This window comes from Topomyia yanbarensis, chromosome 2 (assembly GCF_030247195.1).
Source record: "Topomyia yanbarensis strain Yona2022 chromosome 2, ASM3024719v1, whole genome shotgun sequence".
NCBI classification, from domain to species: Eukaryota; Metazoa; Arthropoda; class Insecta; order Diptera; family Culicidae; genus Topomyia; species Topomyia yanbarensis.
In genome coordinates this window covers 458567294-458584799 of record NC_080671.1, presented here as the reverse complement: position 1 = coordinate 458584799, position 17506 = coordinate 458567294, and the positions used below count along the sequence as shown (strand labels likewise).

The following is a 17506-nucleotide window of genomic DNA, read 5'->3' as shown; positions in this document are numbered from 1 at the left end:
CGGATAACCTGAGCTCGATCGTTGCCTACGGATTGTCAATTCAAAATCTTGTCGATCATATCATTCTGTCTGATCAGCAAGCACATTTGTGGAATCCAATGTTGCTCCAGGAGTTGATCGATAAATTACCCACCTCACTGAAGATGCAATGGGGTACATTCAAGCAAGCGTTTGCGAACGTCAACTTGGCGACATTCAACAGTTTCATGTCGGGATTAGTAAATCTGGCTTCCGAGTTGAGTATCGATGTGAGTTCTGTCCAGAACTACCACCAGCCACAGAGAGTGGAGAAGTCAAAGCCGAAGGAGAAGCTTTTCACTCATGCGAACGAACCACCAAGCGTATCGAAGGAGTTTGCGATAAAAGGACATACGTCAAAAGCGTGCTCCTATTGTGAGGAAGACAGTCATCTGATCCTAAACTGTCCTCGCTTTAAATCATTGGACATCGGAGGCCGATGGAAGGTGATGCGGCAGAAAAACCTATGTCGACTGTGTTTAATCCCGCATAGTAAATGGCCGTGTCGTTCAAAAAAGGAATGCGGGGTAAACGGGTGTCGCGTTCGACATCATATGCTGCTGCATAGTAATCGTAGCGATACTTCCGACGGTTCAAGGTCTGGAGAGATTGTTCACCAAAATCACCATTCTACGAAATCATTTTCACTGTTCCGCTACCTGCCAGTAACACTGTACGGAGACGGGAAACAAGTAGAAACATTCGTATTCTTGGACGATGGGTCGTCATGTACACTACTCGAGGAAGGAATCGCAGCACAGTTGGGCATAGAAGGTGAACCTGATAACCTGTGGTTGAGTTGGACCGGCAAGATTAGCAGGCACGAGAAGACTTCAAAGCGAATGAGCGTGAAAATATCCGGCAATGGACATAGGGAAACGTTTCAACTAGCCAACGTACGCACGGTGCGGGAATTAGGCCTTCCAAGTCAAACGTTGGACTATACAGAGCTGTCGAATACGTACCCGCATCTTCAAGGCCTTCCTGTGGCCAGTTACACCGATGCAAAGCCCGGCATGATCATCGGACTTGAACATGTACGGTTGTTAACAAGTTTGAAGACCCGTGAAGGCAGCAGCAACGAACCAGTGGCAGCTAAGACTCGGCTTGGTTGGTGCGTGTACGGGAGAAATAACGGAACTGAAGGTTCAAATGAACAAGTGCACGTCCATACTTGCGGAGAGATAACGAATAGCGACCTACACGATTCAATGCGAAAGTTCTTCGCAGTTGAAGATGCCGCTTCCGTGCAGCAGTTGGAATCCGAGGAGGACAAGCGAGCACGCAGTATTCTTGAGGCAACTACGGTACGAAAGGGAAGTCGAATGGAGACGGGTTTGCTTTGGCGAAAAGAAGACGTGAACTTCCCGGATAGCTACCAAATGGCGATCAGCCGTTTGAAAGGTTTGGAGAAACGACTGGCGAAAGATCCCGAGCTGCGTAAGAAAGTCAACGAGCAAATTGAGAGCTACGAACAGAAGCAGTACGTCTGCAAAGTATCATCGGCAGAGATGGCGAACGCAAACCCTCGGCGAGTGTGGTACCTCCCGTTAGGGGTGGTGACGAATCCCAAGAAACCAAACAAAATCCGACTGGTGTGGGATGCGGCCGCGAAGGCTTGTGGAGTTGCTTTCAACGACATGCTTCTCAAGGGCCCGGATCTACTCGTATCGCTAGTGAACGTCTTGTTGCGATTCAGGGAAGGCAAGATAGCAGTATGCTCCGATATCCGAGAGATGTTCCTGAGAATTCTTATCCGGGAGGAAGACAAGTGGTCACAGTGCTTTGTATGGCGTAGCAGTCCGTCGGATGAAGTTCAGATATATACAATCAACGTCGCTATGTTCGGGGCAACCAGTTCCCCGTGCACGGCTCAGTTCGTGAAGAACAAAAATGCTCTCGAATACGCGCAATCATACCCCAGAGCGGTAAACGCAATCATCTACAACCATTACGTGGATGATTTCCTTGACAGTGTCAACTCGGTAGAAGAAGCAGTACAGCTTGTCAAACAAGTGCAGTTTATCCACGCAGCAGCGGGGTTCGAATTCGGCAAAATTATGTCCAACTCGCAGGAGGTTCTTAATCGTCTTGGGGAAACTAGTTCGCCGGACAGTAAGTCACTAGTATTGGACAACGATCACACGTATGAGCGCGTCTTAGGTGTAGTGTGGGTTCCATCAGCGGATCACTTCACCTTCGACCGATATGGGGTCGTAGACGTTTTGGGCAGTGGCCAAACAGTTCCAACGAAGAGACAGGTGCTACGAATCGTGATGAAGCTGTACGACCCTTTGGGATTTGTGGCGCATTTCGTAGTACAGGGAAAAATCTTAATGCAAGAGATTTGGAGAACGGGAACAAATTGGGACGAGCCCATATCAGAGCAACTGTACGATCTGTGGAGTAGATGGATCGAGCTGTACGAGACGATTGATGAAGTGCAAGTACCGCGTTGCTTCTTTGGGAATTCTACGACGCCAGAGGTGGACGAAATCGAGATTCACGTGTTCACGGATGCTAGCGTAGCGGCATGCGCGTGTGTAGTGTATCTGAGGATGGCACACAGCGGCGGTAGTTGGTGTTCGCTAGTAGCAGCAAAAACTAAAGTCGCACCGCTTCGTGCGCTCTCCATCCCGCGCTTGGAGCTACAAGCCGCTATGATGGGAGCACGATTGCTGCACAACGTTTGTTCGGCACTCACTCTCAACATACATAAACGCTACCTGTGGACGGACTCCAGTACAGTTCTGGCGTGGCTTCGCTCGGACAGTCGCCGATATCACCAGTTCGTCTCGTTCCGAGTCGGAGAAATTCTTTCACTCACCAGCGTAGATGAGTGGTACCACGTACCTTCGAAGCTAAACATAGCGGATGATGCCACCAAGTGGAATTCAGGACCATCGTTTGATCCGAATAGTCGCTGGTTTCAAGGCGGGTTCCTACGAAATGCGAAAGACCAGTGGCCAAAGCAATCGAACAAGGTAGATGAAGTAGATGCGTCAATCGAAGAAATACAAATGGTAGCTCTACATCTGACGTCGGAGGAGATCATAGACATCGAACGCTTTTCAAATTGGAATCGTTTAGTTCGAACGATGGCCTACGTTCATCGGGCGATAAGAAGTTGGAAGCAGATTGGGAATGGTAAACACCGAAGACAAAATCCAAATCAAGAGGATTTCGTGAAAGCAGAAGAAACCCTTTGGCGTCAGGCTCAATCGCAGGCATACAGCGAAGAGATTCGTCAACTAAACATCGATGGCAGTGTTGACAAACGGAGTTCACTGCGTTCGCTGCTCCCATTTTCCGACGAGCACGGAGTCATGCGGGTACGAGGTCGGATTGGAAACGCGCCGCATATTCCGTACGCGGCAAAGTATCCCGTAGTATTGCCGAGGGAACATCGCATAACTTTTCTTCTGGTGAATTACTACCACCAACGGTTCCTTCACGCCAACGGAGAAACTGTGTACAACGAACTACGCCAGAAGTTTTACATTCCGAAGCTTCGAATGCTCATACGTAAAGTTGGCAGGAGTTGTCAGTACTGTAAGGTACAGAAAGCTGTTCCAGTGCCGCCGCAGATGGCGCCACTTCCGAAGGAATGCCTAACCCCATTCGTCCGGCCGTTCACGTACGTTGGCGTCGACTACATGGGGCCCTTCGAAGTCAAAGTCGGCCGCAGTCTGGTGAAAAGATGGATCTGCTTGTTTACCTGTCTTACGGTACGGGCGGTTCATCTGGAGCTAGCACACAGTCTTTCAACATCGTCCTGCGTGATGGCCTTTAGGAGATTCGTGGCCCGACGGGGTGCGCCGCTGGAGGTTTTCTCCGATAATGGCACTAACTTTGTCGGAGCCAATCGCCAGCTGTCGGAAGAAAAACAGAAACTTCAAGAGATCGTCGTAGACTGCGCCAACACATTCACCAACGCACACACTCAGTGGCACTTCAACGTTCTTGCAGCCCCGCACATGGGGGGACCCTGGGAGCGCATGGTCAAGTCAGTGAAAGTCGCAATGAAAGCTGTTTCTGACAGTCCCCGTCATCCTAGCGACGAAGTATTAGAAACGATCATGCTGGAGGCCGAAGGTATTGTGAATTCGCGACCGTTAACCTATGTTCCCCTGGAAGCTGCAGATCAGGAGGCACTCACACCAAACCAGTTCCTGTTACATGGCTCGAACGGAATCAAGCAACCAGCAAGCGAACCTGCGATCACAGGAAACGTTCTTCGGGACAGCTGGAAGCTGGCCCAGCACATTGGAAACGAATTCTGGCGAAGGTGGATCCGGGAATATCTCCCAATGTTGACACGGCGGGCGAAATGGTTCGATACAGTGAAGCCCCTGGAACCTGGCGATCTTGTCGTCATAGTCGACGAGCATGCGAGGAACCGCTGGGAACGAGGACGCATCCTGGAAACCTTCCCGGATAAGTCCGGACAGGTGAGACGCGCAACAGTACAGACTAATAGAGGTGTGTTCGAGAGACCTGCTGTAAAGCTCGCTGTTCTGGACGTCGTAAGCTGCAACCAGAAATCGGAGGAAGTCGCTGCGGGACCGGCAATGGTTCACGGGTCGGGGGATGTCGCCGATACCCCTTGTTGCGGCGCGTCACTGGTGAACCAAATGTCCTATCCCTCGCTATCTTAACGTCACGACCGGCCAGTGCGAGAACTTTGACAGACGGAATCATCAAAACAACACAATAGGTCAATTAGTCAGCAGAATTTCGGTGATTTAGCTAGTGAAGTGATAAAAATATTCCCAACCCACGTTCAGTTCGCACAGTTGCAGTAACCCCAAGAGTTAAATTTGTAGAATAATTAAGTTAGACTTTAATTTCCGTAACAGCCACGCAGTAAGTGGAAACCTAAGGAGGGAACAGAAGAATCAAGGTATTATTATAAAACTACACACTTTATATACTAGAAACTATATACTTACCCATATGTACCGCTAAAACCTAACCTAAATTCACCATCGTCATTGTAGAAAAACCTAAAATCAGCAATCCACAGTACAGTAAGAACCTGAAATACTAGAAAACACTGAAAATGTAAGAAACTTACCTTTATACTTACCTACAATTGCGACTAATTAAAATTAATAAATTGCAGCCTTTTAGCTGTGCAGTAATCAACTAAAAGAACGGTGTTTGTTCCGACTTCGGGAACAGGTGGACTTGAGTCATTCGTAGTTATGCTGCCTAAGCTCGACCTCCCATCAACAGAAGACAAAAGTTAAGCCCGAAGACAAAGGTATTAAGCCTGTTCTAATGACCCTGCCACTTCTAGTTTTCCGATTTGTTTCTCACATCCTTGCTCTCACTTGAGTACTATGGCTCTAAATTTTCATTACTTTCGCTACCCAGTAATCTCTAGCTAATTGAATGTAGTTAAAATGTAAAAAGAAAATGTGACTACATATAGTCGAAATAAAAAGGAAAAAAAAAATTACATATACTAGGTATGAACAGTACATATACTAGGTCTCTTGAAAAGTTCAAAATCACTCTAGTACCGTGTAATTTGCCGAAAATAGCCAACAAAATCGACACAATAGAAACTTGCGGCAATTGAAAACATAGTAACATATTTAAGATTTTTATTTATACTCAGTGTAATGAATCACTGTTAAACTTTATTGATTGCTAATAATTAAGCGTGTATTTCCCGAACTCTCTCCTTCATGTTTCCAGTTCACAAAGAAGGTGATAAAAAGGAAGCTGACAACTACCGCGGTATTACAACGCTAAGCGCAGTTCCTAATCTGTTTGAAATGACTGTGTTGGAACCCATCTTCAGCCACTGCAAACAGTATATCTCTGAGACTCAGCATGGATTTATACCGAAACGTTCAACATCTACGAATCTTCTGTCGTTCGCAACATATTTGGCAGATGTTATGTCTGACGGCCTTCAAACTGACGTTATTCACACGGACCTTTCAGCTGCATTTGACAAGATTAATCACGCTATTGCAGTGGCAAAGTTGGATAGGCTTGGCTTTGGTACTAATATTCTCCGCTGGATGCAATCGTATCTCAGTAATCGTCGCCTGGTAGTCAAGATAGGTGATTGTGTATCCGAAGAGTTGTTCGCTTCATCTGGTATTCCGCAAGGCAGCCATCTCGGTCCATTGATTTTTCTTCTGTATTTCAACGACGTCAACTTTCGTTTAGAAGGACCACGGTTGTCTTTCGCTGACTACCTCAAGTTATACCACAGAATCCGAAATACTGATGATGCAGCTTTCCTTCAACGCCAACTGGTAAACTTTGCGGAATGGTGCGAAATACATCCCAAGAAATGCACGGTCATTACGTTCTCGAGAAAAACAACGCCAATTCGTTTCGAATACTGTCTAGCAGAATCCACGATTGACAGAGCGAATTGTGTCAAAGATCTTGGAGTTTTTCTCGATGAATAACTGACGTTTAAGCAGCATATCAGCTACATTGTCGCAAAGGCATCACGCTGCTTGGGGTTCATTATGAGAATATCTAAGCACTTTTCAGATATTTACTGCTTGAAATCTTTTTACTGCTCACTCGTTCGTTCAACACTGGAATGTTGTTCAGTTGTGTGGAATCCTCATTATCTCAACGGTGTCAATCGAATTGAGACAGTACAGCGCAGATTTGTTCGGTTGCCCTTCGTCGATTGCCTTGGCACAACCCTCAACAGCTTCCTCCGACTACCTCTTCACCGGACTAACTATGGAGTTAACGGTGCCATCATTGGTTTGCAGCGGACTTTCAACAGAGTGTCATCCGAGTTTGACCTTCACATTCCACGTTGCAGATCACAATCTGATTTTTAAATATATTAAAAAATTATCATTAGGACCACACTGTTGATATTAACTATAAATAAATAAATAAACAGTAACTCTGCGTTTAAACCTGGCTTAAGTGTTAAGCGAGGCTGAAGAGATCGTCGCTAAGTCCCCTTTTCAATACAACTCATATCCATCTAATACAACCAGCCCCTGGACGGTCTACTTCCGGAGCAAAGATAAGCCATTAAACATCATCCATATATCGCGTGATCTAACTAAACAACACTCGGGCGTGTTCGAATAAGTATTTGTATACATACCCGCTCAGGAAGTAAAGATTGATGGTGTAATCTCTGGGAGGGGCCTTAATTGCGAAATATGGGATTGGTTCCTTCCAGAACCCTTCGCTTCAGTCAGTGAAAATTCTGGTATGTAAGCAATTGCGTTAAGCAACGATCGAGGAGTATAAGAAAACAACTTATTTTCCGTCGGCCTCATTTCGAGCCTTTCGCCGGATCTGCTCTTCCAAAATTTGTTCTTTTGAACGGGGCTCGTCTAGCTGTTCACCTTTTTGGTGCATGAACTACCGATGTTGCAAACAATAGCTATATAGTTACCCATTGTAGAAACAAGGTAAAGTGTTACGCGTCAACTATATCCAAAACAATCGAATCAAAACAAGAAATTCTTCCGATGGAAGCGTACAACGTTTTGACTGGCTTGATTCAGACGAAACGAAAAATCGTGCCAGATTAGCAGATATAAATATTAGTTCTGAGTTTGTCGCATTGCTTCATTCCGAGTAATGAGAAGGCGGACACTTAGGCATTAGGAGATATTTATGACAGATCGCGAAGCTTCAACGAATTTTTCAGTATATCTTGTCAGAGAACGCTAGAAAATTTATCAAATTTCGTGGTTTTGGTATCCGAAAGGAATCAGCAAACCTTGGTTAAAGGGGATGGATGAAGTTCGAGAATTCCTTTGGGTGGTATATCGGGTCATGTCCAATCATGGTACGTTGAGTGCACATCTTCGGAGTATTGGGATCGGGGAGAGCGGTTATCGCAACATTAAACATGTTGTCTGGTCGTGCGCTTAGTGTTCTAGCGCCAGTTATTAGATCCTGTATGTCTCTCATGCACATATTTTTAAAACCCCGATAGATATCCGAATTCAGTTATCTCTTCTCTTTTGGTTGACATGCTAGCAGCTACCTGGAAATCTGATCCCAAGAGTTCCCAGTGGATCCAAGGAGGCCAGTCGGCGATCCGGTTCATGATGTCCAGACAGTGATTTTCTGTTTGTCAAAAATCTGAAGTTTAATATGAAATTGTTTCAGACGCATGAATTTTGTGCGCGAGACACTACGTGGTTAATTTCAGGGTGTGTTTTGTTACAAACCTCGGTAATTTTCGAGTGAATGGTACTACCCATACTACCCACGTATTCCGCCGGCTTTGCTCAACACATCGAATTTGTAGGAATAATGTTCTTGTATACAGAAAAAAAAAGAAATTATTTATTCAACTAATCGTTAAGGCACGAGGAATACAGGGTATCCCATATCAAAGTACATCACGGAAAAAACGCTGTAGAAAATAAACCGTTGGATATTTTCTCTTGAAAATTTGGGTAGAAGTAGTTCAGAGTGTATTGTTTATACTGTATTTTTATCGTTATCAGCTTTTCGAAAATCGGAAAAATGGCGTCACCCGGAAAGCAACGTCGCGAATTTATTTTGCGCAAGCACCTGGAAAATCTTCAATTCCCTCATCGGGACAACGGAATCGTGCAGTCAACGATTAGTCGTTTGATTAAACGGATTGTATACTATTCCCCCGAAAATCATTCCCCAGAAAGCCATTCCCCAGAATTCCACTCCCCAGAAAATCATCCCCCAGAATATACTATTCCCCAGAAAGTCATTTCCTAGAATGTACCATTCCCCAGAATTCCATACCCCAGAATACACCATCTCCCAGAAAGTCATTCCCCAGAAAAGTTTAACTTTTTTTATTGATTTGATCTTTTCAAACGTACTACTCGTTCCAAGAGGCAGATCACATGTGATGCATTTTTAAAAATCAGCGAAATTAAATGCATTTATTTCCATCAAAATAGAAATTCATAATGTATTTTGCTTTGCGTGCAATGTCTTTTGCGTTGCATGCAAGACGTCAAAACCCTACGAAAAAACTAGCCTTACATTCCAAAAAACGTCGAACAACTTGTATCAGCGTAGGACGTTTATTGAACAAACTTTTCTGCGAGGGAGTGCAAAGTTGATGCAAAAATGGAAATTAAATGCATTTTTCTAATTTGATGCAAATTTGTTATACATTGCTAGAGTGATCTGCCCCTAGACTCGTACCCACTTCCATCGAACGACATTCTTCGATTCGGTCACATTTGAAATGATTTGCATTGTGTTGAAACCGGAAGTTAGGATGACATTATTTATTCCGAATTTAAATAAAGAATAGCTGACTTTCCCGAAAAACCATTCCACAGAAACTAAGATACCGCAGTGTTTTCCCCAGAAAGAACTATTCTCCAGAAAACCATATCCAGAATGAACCAATGCTCATAAGTTCATTCCACAGTTATAACCATTTCCCAGACATTTTTTTTGAAGTGGGAAATTTTTTTGATGAAAATCAAAACATTTTTTCAGTATGTTGCCCATATTGCTCCCCTCGAAAAGTGCACTGGTAGCAGCATTAGACAATAGCAATATAGGACAAATCGCAAAATTCAGTACAGGTGTGTTTTTCTGTGCCATTCAACAGAAACCATAGAAAGCGGTAGCCCCCTTCCTAGGATCTAAAAGATTGAAACAGTGTTATGTAAGTAAGGTTATGTGGCGAAACCAAAACTTTGTACATTACCTAAGTCAATGCATGATGCTGGTACGGATAAGCCGTCGAAAGCGGCGGCTCCTCGCAAAAATATCGTTGCACTAGTTCGACCAAAACACCAGCTACACCTTTTATACACGCTTCCAACCACTCATTTACAAATTACTCAGCCCTCAGGCCCACGAGCAATTGGTATATCCCCCGTATACTTGCACATATGTCAGTAGCGCCATAATCGCAAATGCAATAACAGTCCCAACTAATAATATATTCAATTCAAAATGATCGCTAACATTGACGAATAATTGTTGTCGAGTATTATGTCTAACTCTGTGGTAAAAGTACCATTTGGCGTAAGGTATGAAAATACTTTCGAATGTATTTAGTGCAACCTATTTGAGTAAACCGAGCAATCGGGTGGATCGTACATTTGCGTACGAAACATTCCCAATACAAAAGCAAGATAAATGCTCTAAAAACCCACGAAACCATTTGTCAAAATATGCATTCGTTTCGATTTTAATATGGATTTAACCAAAGCTCCAAATACGGAATCAACATATATGTTTGAATAAACCGGGCAGACGAAAAGATCACAAGTTTGCGTGCAAGAGTTACTTGGCGTACAAATTCAAAGAACTGCTCATGTTTGAAAGAAGGATCCAAGTCCTATGTTCGAGTAAACCGGTTATACGAGAGGATAACAGGTTTGCTTGCGAGAGGCCGCCGCTCTCGACGGCACATCCTCAGCAGCTTAACACCGCATAAGTTCCTTTAATTAGGTATGCGTAAACCTTTGGCATAACCACAAATAATGACCCAGCAAACCACTAAGCACTAAAGTAAGCAGCATATTGACTATATAAGAGCTGTCCAATGTTTATAAGCTTTATATGGGCTTCACAAATGTTTATAAGCTGTATATCAACTTTGCAAATGTTTATAAGTTGTATACAAGCTTTGCGAATGTTCATAAGCATTACGAACATTAAGCATTAAAATAGACCGTATATGGGTATATGAAGCTATACTTTAGAGCCTAAAAACTATGTAGTTGTAAGCCGTAAGCGGTAGCCAGCAATGCCGTTATAACGCCGTTAATGGTTGACATTTCTATTAATCAAAAACAATGAAGTCCAAATCAAAACAAATATGAGATGGCGCACTTTGTAAGCACAAAAAAGCTTATCGGCTTAGGAGCAATAAACAAATTAAAGGGAATCAAATCTTTAAGCCATAAAATGATGGGAAACTGCGATGAATAAATTTTAGTTTTGTGTAGGAAAGGGGGTAATTTGAAAAAAAAAAATCGCAAAACCATGCTTTTAGTCGTCAGTGAGTGAAATCAACTTCTAATCAAAATCGTTCGATTTAATATCATTCATATAACCAAATGCCCAAATGAATCAAACAGCAAGCGCACTGGAACAACTTTATCCCATAGCTTCTAGAAGCTTAAGTTCGAGCCTGGATCAAACGCTGTATTGAAAAAAGGTTAAACACATGTGGCTGATAGATCATGAAAGATAGAAAGAAAGAAAAACAACTTCTCCATTTTCATTTTGTTTTTTTTCTCAACCAGTGCACAAATTGTTTTGACATTCCTCCATAGGCGCGGTAGAAAAGTGGGAGTAGGCTGTATATCAGCCGAATATTTCGCCAAAAATGGCTTTTGAACAGCACTCATGTACAATATGAAGCCTATAAGCTCAATTCAGGCATCAAATACAGACTACATACGGGGAACGTGCCATTTAAGCCAATATATTCTGATTCCTGAAGCTCAGTTACTCTTGTTCTGTACGCGGCTATAGAACCGATAACTTTTCTGGGGAATGGGGCATTCTGGGGAATGACTTTCTGGGGAATGACTTTCTGGGGAATGACTTTCTGGGGAATGTGGCATTCTGGGGAAGAGAATTCTGGGGAATGGCTTTCTGGGAAATGGCTTTCGGGGGAATGGTATACAACCGATTAAACGTTACTGTCAAACTCTGAGCATCGCAGAAATTAGGTCAGAATGAATGTTCTATTAGTGATCAGGATTACAAGCGTGCAGCGAAAGAGTTTAAGCGGAATTTCGATCAGACCAAAATGGCCAAAAAGTTGAATCCGTGCAAGTCAAGAGAGCCAAGAACCGGGAGGGACTGCATACGAACAAAGTGCAGAAAGTTCCAAATCGTGACAAATACGCTGGAAAAGTCACGGGCCCGGAAACTGTACACCAAGACGAAACCTCATTGTCTCATCATGGATGATGAGACTTACGTCGTCGCTTCCGGGGTCACTGTTCATCACCGCCCAGCACAAGTTTGATGTTCCGGAGGAAGTAAGGAAGCAGAAACTTTCAAACTTTGTCAATAAAAATATGATTAGACAAGCGATCTGCTCATGTGACAAACGGAGTGCGCCGTTCGTGAGTACCGGGACTGTAAACGGTGTAAACGATCTACTTCAATGAGTATCTACAGAAGCGTCTGCTTACTTTGTTGACTTTCAAACTTCGAAGACGCAAATTTTTTTTCGCCCAGCTGCCCAATACCGTCTTTTGTCGGGGTAAGTTCTTTCGCTCTTAAGTGTAATTTCAAGTTAGCACACGACCAAATTTCAATACTACGGTAAAGTACTACTCTAATGTAACTTACCAATAATTTTCATTTCTTTTTTTGAAGATTGAAAACTTGAAGATTTTTTTTAATTCCACCCAAGCAGCATGATTCTTTCGAGCAAAGCGAATTTTGTAAATTAATGCCGTTTACCTCCCAAGATGGTACACGTTAGCCGTTGGTAAAATTGCGGTGCACCGAACAGGCCATGAAATGCGAATTTGGAAAAACTAAGGCCGAGAGTCGCGAGTTAAGGGTTATTGACAAAATCGTTTTCTACGCACCGATGGAATTACAGAAAAAAAACTGCTTCAAGAAGAAGTAACATTGACAAAGATCACAAATTAGCGCAGTAAAGAATCGGTGTTATAAGCGATATGAAAATTCTGACAACTGACTTTACTGTCCATAACCGTAAGTCGTTCCCTTGTGGATAGAATCCTATATAGAACAACAAATAAGCGGTTATGGGTAGCTTAGTACCTTCTGTTTCGAACTCGAACACCTGTTGATGTCAATTTCATCCAATCACGAGCTAGATCGAGATTGGATTAGAAGCCGGGACTGGCGGATTCTACCCTAGGTTAGAAACTTACCCAGTTTCGTCTCAGGCAAAATACACGTAAAAGAAGCCAGCGAGGCGCAACAAGGGAGTCAAGCTTGAAGGTAGCACCGACTATACCGATGTAGCATAATGTGAGAAACGAAAGGGCCATAATATTCCTATCCATGCTGAAGCAAGCTGCTAAAAGTTTACATGCATGTAATTAATATATGCAGTTTGATACAGCATTTTACCACAAAAATGAAGCTGTACTTACCATACATCTTCGAGAGCTTGATTTGATTTCAATAAATTCCATGTTATACCAACAGAGCTGGATTCTTCGAACTTAGTTGGTAACTTAATACCTTCCAACTGCTTCGACTACAATATTTAACACAGCCTTTTGAAGCATATTTTTCCCATGTTCTATGAGATTCCCTATACACATGGGACAATTATGCGTAGAACGACAGTACATTAAATGCACAAAGTTAAATACTATGTTGTAAATTTTAACTTTCAAATCAAATCAAGTCATGCGTTGATAACAGGTTTATAAATATCAATGACACACAAAAAAAAATTATTCTTGTAGAAGACACCTGTCGTGATTGATTTTTGTTGCCAAAAAATTTCTTGCTTTCTTCGTTCCATTTCGGGTAGTGTTTGTTTTCCCAGGATGGGGACCCAACGAAATACGAGCGAAATCTTCGAGAGCAATGCCACACTATAATAGCCAAGAACGGATTGTACCACCAAGCATGTGAATTGTCTGGTCTTTTTTGAATCGATACATGCATGTTTGTAACACCATATTACCAATATGCTGATTTACTAATAAATGAACACTCCAAAAGACGGATTCTAACAATTGCTAAATTAAACGAACGAAAGTGATGAGTCGCCATGATCTTGATAAGGATCGTACGATAGACTATACCTACTAAAAACACAAGCAACGCTAAAACTACAAACAAAGCAATTAAAGGACAAATATTGCACAGTAAGCGGCGACATATTTGGTTCTCTTCTGATATCCAAATCACAGGGTCTTTCCCTGTTATAAAAATAACAATAATCAACTAGGACTTCAGCCCTACATACATCCAATTATTCTAACCCTATTAATAAGTGCCATCAGCTCACCTTTATCTTTTGGGTGCAGGTTGGCCAGTGCAATCACCTGGTGTCCTTCTGCTGTCACCTGCATCATATTGTAGGTGCTGTCTTTGCCACCGCTGACGAGCGCCACGACCCGCATTTTGTCTTCTATTTTACTGCAAATATTCCGCTCCGAAGACTCTAATTACACGCGAAATACCGCGCTGTTGATAACACACCACAAACGAGCCGAAAATATACCACCGACAGCAAAAATAAACACACAATTCTAAAGTCAATAGGACTGTATAAGCAATGTAAAAAAACTCAACAACTCAAAATATCAGCTATGTACGGAGTAGGTACGTAGTGACTGGGGTGGAACGTGTCTTTCTTCATATCGTCGTCACTCGGTGGATCGGTTTCTTTCACCCAATGGGCACCAGCTGTTTCCGCTTCCAATTATTTTTCGCAGTTGACTGTTTCTATGCTTCCGCACGACCTTCACTTGCCTTCCCTTCCCATCAACGGGGCTTCTAACTGGCTTCTATTATAGTAATAGTAGAAGTTATGCAGCTGTAGTTAAAAAGACAGACGTCCCATCTGCGCGACAGTGTGCTACTTGACGGCGTAATCTGTTTTTTCCTTTTTTGTAGGACGATCTTGTAGGATGCTGCGTCTGATAACGCTTATCACTCCGTCACTGATTTGCTGATCGAAACGTGCAGGCAAATGCCCGCTAGTAACTGTAGGTACTAGTAATGCGATGACTTCTACACTTTAATAGTATTATATTTCCTGTTCTTCGGCTTCTACGGAGTATTATTGTTCTCGCCTCCGATCGCGTGCTAATAAATCACTGCTGAACACACGGGCGCCTTCTTGTTCAGGTGCAGATACCGTCACACAACATACCTATTACGGCAGGCGAGGAATGAAAACAAAACGATATGCTACTCGATAGCCGTGATAACAGTCTGGATTAGATTTCCCACATTTTCGCTGCACGATTTAATTTCTGCTGTCGAAACTTGACGGCGTTCCTTTTCAAATAAAAGGCATACTTTTTCCATTCCCGAAATAAGGACTTTTTTCACACAATAAAACGATTTTGACATTTGCACGCCAGTTTGGGTTGTGGTGGGTGGCGAAATACAGAGAGGGTGAGGGCGAAAAGCAAGGTCAATCGACACGATATGGTTCCATGAACTTATTGAAGAGCAACTTTACAATATGGTGCATTCGTACAAGCGGCAAAAAAGCGATCAGCTTGCCTATCAGTGTACCTCAAAAATTGTGAGAACACTCCAGGAAAGTCGACGTTGAAGGGGCAAATAAGGTAAGATCTTTCCTTTTCTTTACCTTTATTGTCCATTTGAGGTTGGTATCGGGTGATCGTGACACACAGTAGTTTCCAACGTCCGGTGGTGTGATTCAAAATGGCGGCAGCTAGTAGTGGTGACCCGGGAGGGTCGAGTAAGAGAAGACTACCGGAGTACTTGGACCCGACGAACAAATTCGGCGAATTGACGTTCCTGTAGTTAACCAGCAAAGACGCATTTGCCAAGAAACCCGTTAATTATTGGTAAATCGGTTAATGTTGTCACTGGAGGTCCAATTGAAGGTGCGAGTACCGAAGCTCAAGGGACACGGTATACCTTTAGAGTTCGAAACCCAGTCCAAGTGGCCAAACTGACAGAAAATGATCAAGCTCATTGACGGTACTGACGTTGTGGTTGAATCTCATCCGAATCTGAACGTAAGCAGATGCGTAATTTCCTGCTACGATCTGATTCACCTTGAAAAGAAAGAGCTTTTACAAGAAATTATAAGCCAAGGTGTGATTCGTGTACAGCGAAAGAAAGCCGAGAAAATAGTAAATACGCCAGCGCTAATCTTGATCGTCTGCAAGACCACATACCCGAAATACATGAAGATCGGTTTGCTTCGCGCCCCTACTCGCCCGTACTACCCAAACCCGGTGCTCTGTTACGGTTGCTTTAAATACGGCCATACGCGTGCTCGCTGTCCTGGCCCGCAACGTTGTTTTAACTGCTCTGGAGAACGCCAAGACGAAGAAGTATGTCGAGCAGCCCAGTTTTGCCTAAATTGTAAAGGAGATCACCAACCAGAGGTCATCAAAATAAAAATCCGCGACAATTTGACAATCCCGGAAGCGCGCAAACGGCTCAGCAAACCCACGACAATTTCACCGGATAACTGGAGCCAACCAGCAAAAAGAACCGCTACCACTACCACCAATGAAACCATGGGTTATTTAGACGATAATATTGAGATTACCGAGACGCCTCCTCTTCGATAATTCTCATTTTTATCAACGACAACCCACGCACGAATACTGACAACGAGATCGATCGGTTTAGAAGAGAAGAAAGTGTAGTACCACAGATAATAGACGTTTAGGTTCGATTCGAAACGTGTGTAAATACCCGCTACTGAAATTGTAAAAAAATCAGACTCTGGAATACGTTTGTAGGTGGCACAGTGATCGTCGCAATGTAGTTGGGTTTGTTATGGTTACACCTTTATATTGCATCTTGTTTTACTGGCTACCCTATTCAATCTTACCATGTATTAACCTTACTTTGCTTTGTGCTTTTCTTTCCTTACTTTTGTACAGTTAAACAGAAACCGTCACCACGTTGTCCACGCGAATAAATTATATATGTAAATGCGTGTTTTTACCTCTTGTGAAACGCTCGGCTACAACAGTTTTGGCGACGAGAATGCTAGGTGACGAAAACCCGGATGGGGATAGAGTTCTTGCCGGAGGTGCTGCTGCTGTGGCCCCAATCGCGATGCAGTCTACATTCACAGTCGAACCGTTTGATCGCCATAAGATGAAATGGTCCCGCTGGGTCGAGCGGTTGGAAGGTGCCTTTTTGCTTTTCGGAGTTCGTGTTGAAGCGAAGCTGCCAATGCTACTGCATTACATGGGAGCCGAAACATACGACGTAGTTTCGGACAAACTAGCACCGGAGAGGCCGCAGACTAAAACATACGACGAAATTGTGCAGACCCTGAAGAACCACTTTAATCCGAAACCGCTGGAAATACTGAAAAACTTTCGGTTCAAATGCCGGAAGCAGTGCGATGATCGTGCAGAGGAGTCAATCGACGATTGTCTTATTGCTCTTAGGAAATTGGCCATAACCTGCAATTTTGGCAATTACTTAAGTACTGCGTTGCGGAACCAGTTTGTTTTCGGAATCAAGGATTGCGGAATACAGGCACGTCTATTGGAAGTACGTGGCCTTACTCTGGATCGAGCCCGGGAAATTGCTGTGTCGATGGAAGCGTCGGCCAAAGGTGGACAGGAAATCCATTCGCGTCAGGGTAAACCGGAATTGAATCTGGTTGCACATCCGCCTACAAAACCAGCGAAGTCGAAGGTAAACAAAAAGTTTACCGTGTTTACGAAAAAGGTGAGTGCGCCGACACACAGTGATGCAAAGAAATGCTTTCGATGTGGTAGCTCGACCCATTTTGCGAACAAGTGCTCGCACGTTAAGACCACCTGTAACTATTGTAAAGTGGCAGGTCACCTGCAGAAATTATGCCTAA

The 17506-nt window shown here is 43.4% G+C and overlaps 2 protein-coding genes across 2 annotated transcripts in view; one reads left to right on the top strand and one right to left on the bottom strand.

Annotated features, from left to right (window-relative positions):
- LOC131685896 (uncharacterized) overlaps nt 1-15051 on the bottom strand; it is a 31809-nt gene extending 16758 nt beyond the window's left edge. Inside the window, exon 1 of the mRNA XM_058969917.1 lies at nt 13967-15051. Within this exon, the coding sequence (XP_058825900.1) occupies nt 13967-14081 (115 nt within the window). The 5' untranslated portion in view covers nt 14082-15051. The remainder of the gene's footprint in view (nt 1-13966) is intronic.
- Nucleotides 15052-16575: 1524 nt separating this feature from the next.
- Nucleotides 16576-17506, top strand: part of LOC131685894 (uncharacterized) — a 227930-nt gene continuing 226999 nt past the window's right edge. Inside the window, exon 1 of the mRNA XM_058969914.1 lies at nt 16576-17367. Coding sequence (XP_058825897.1) covers nt 16669-17367 — 699 coding nt within the window. The 5' untranslated portion in view covers nt 16576-16668. The remainder of the gene's footprint in view (nt 17368-17506) is intronic.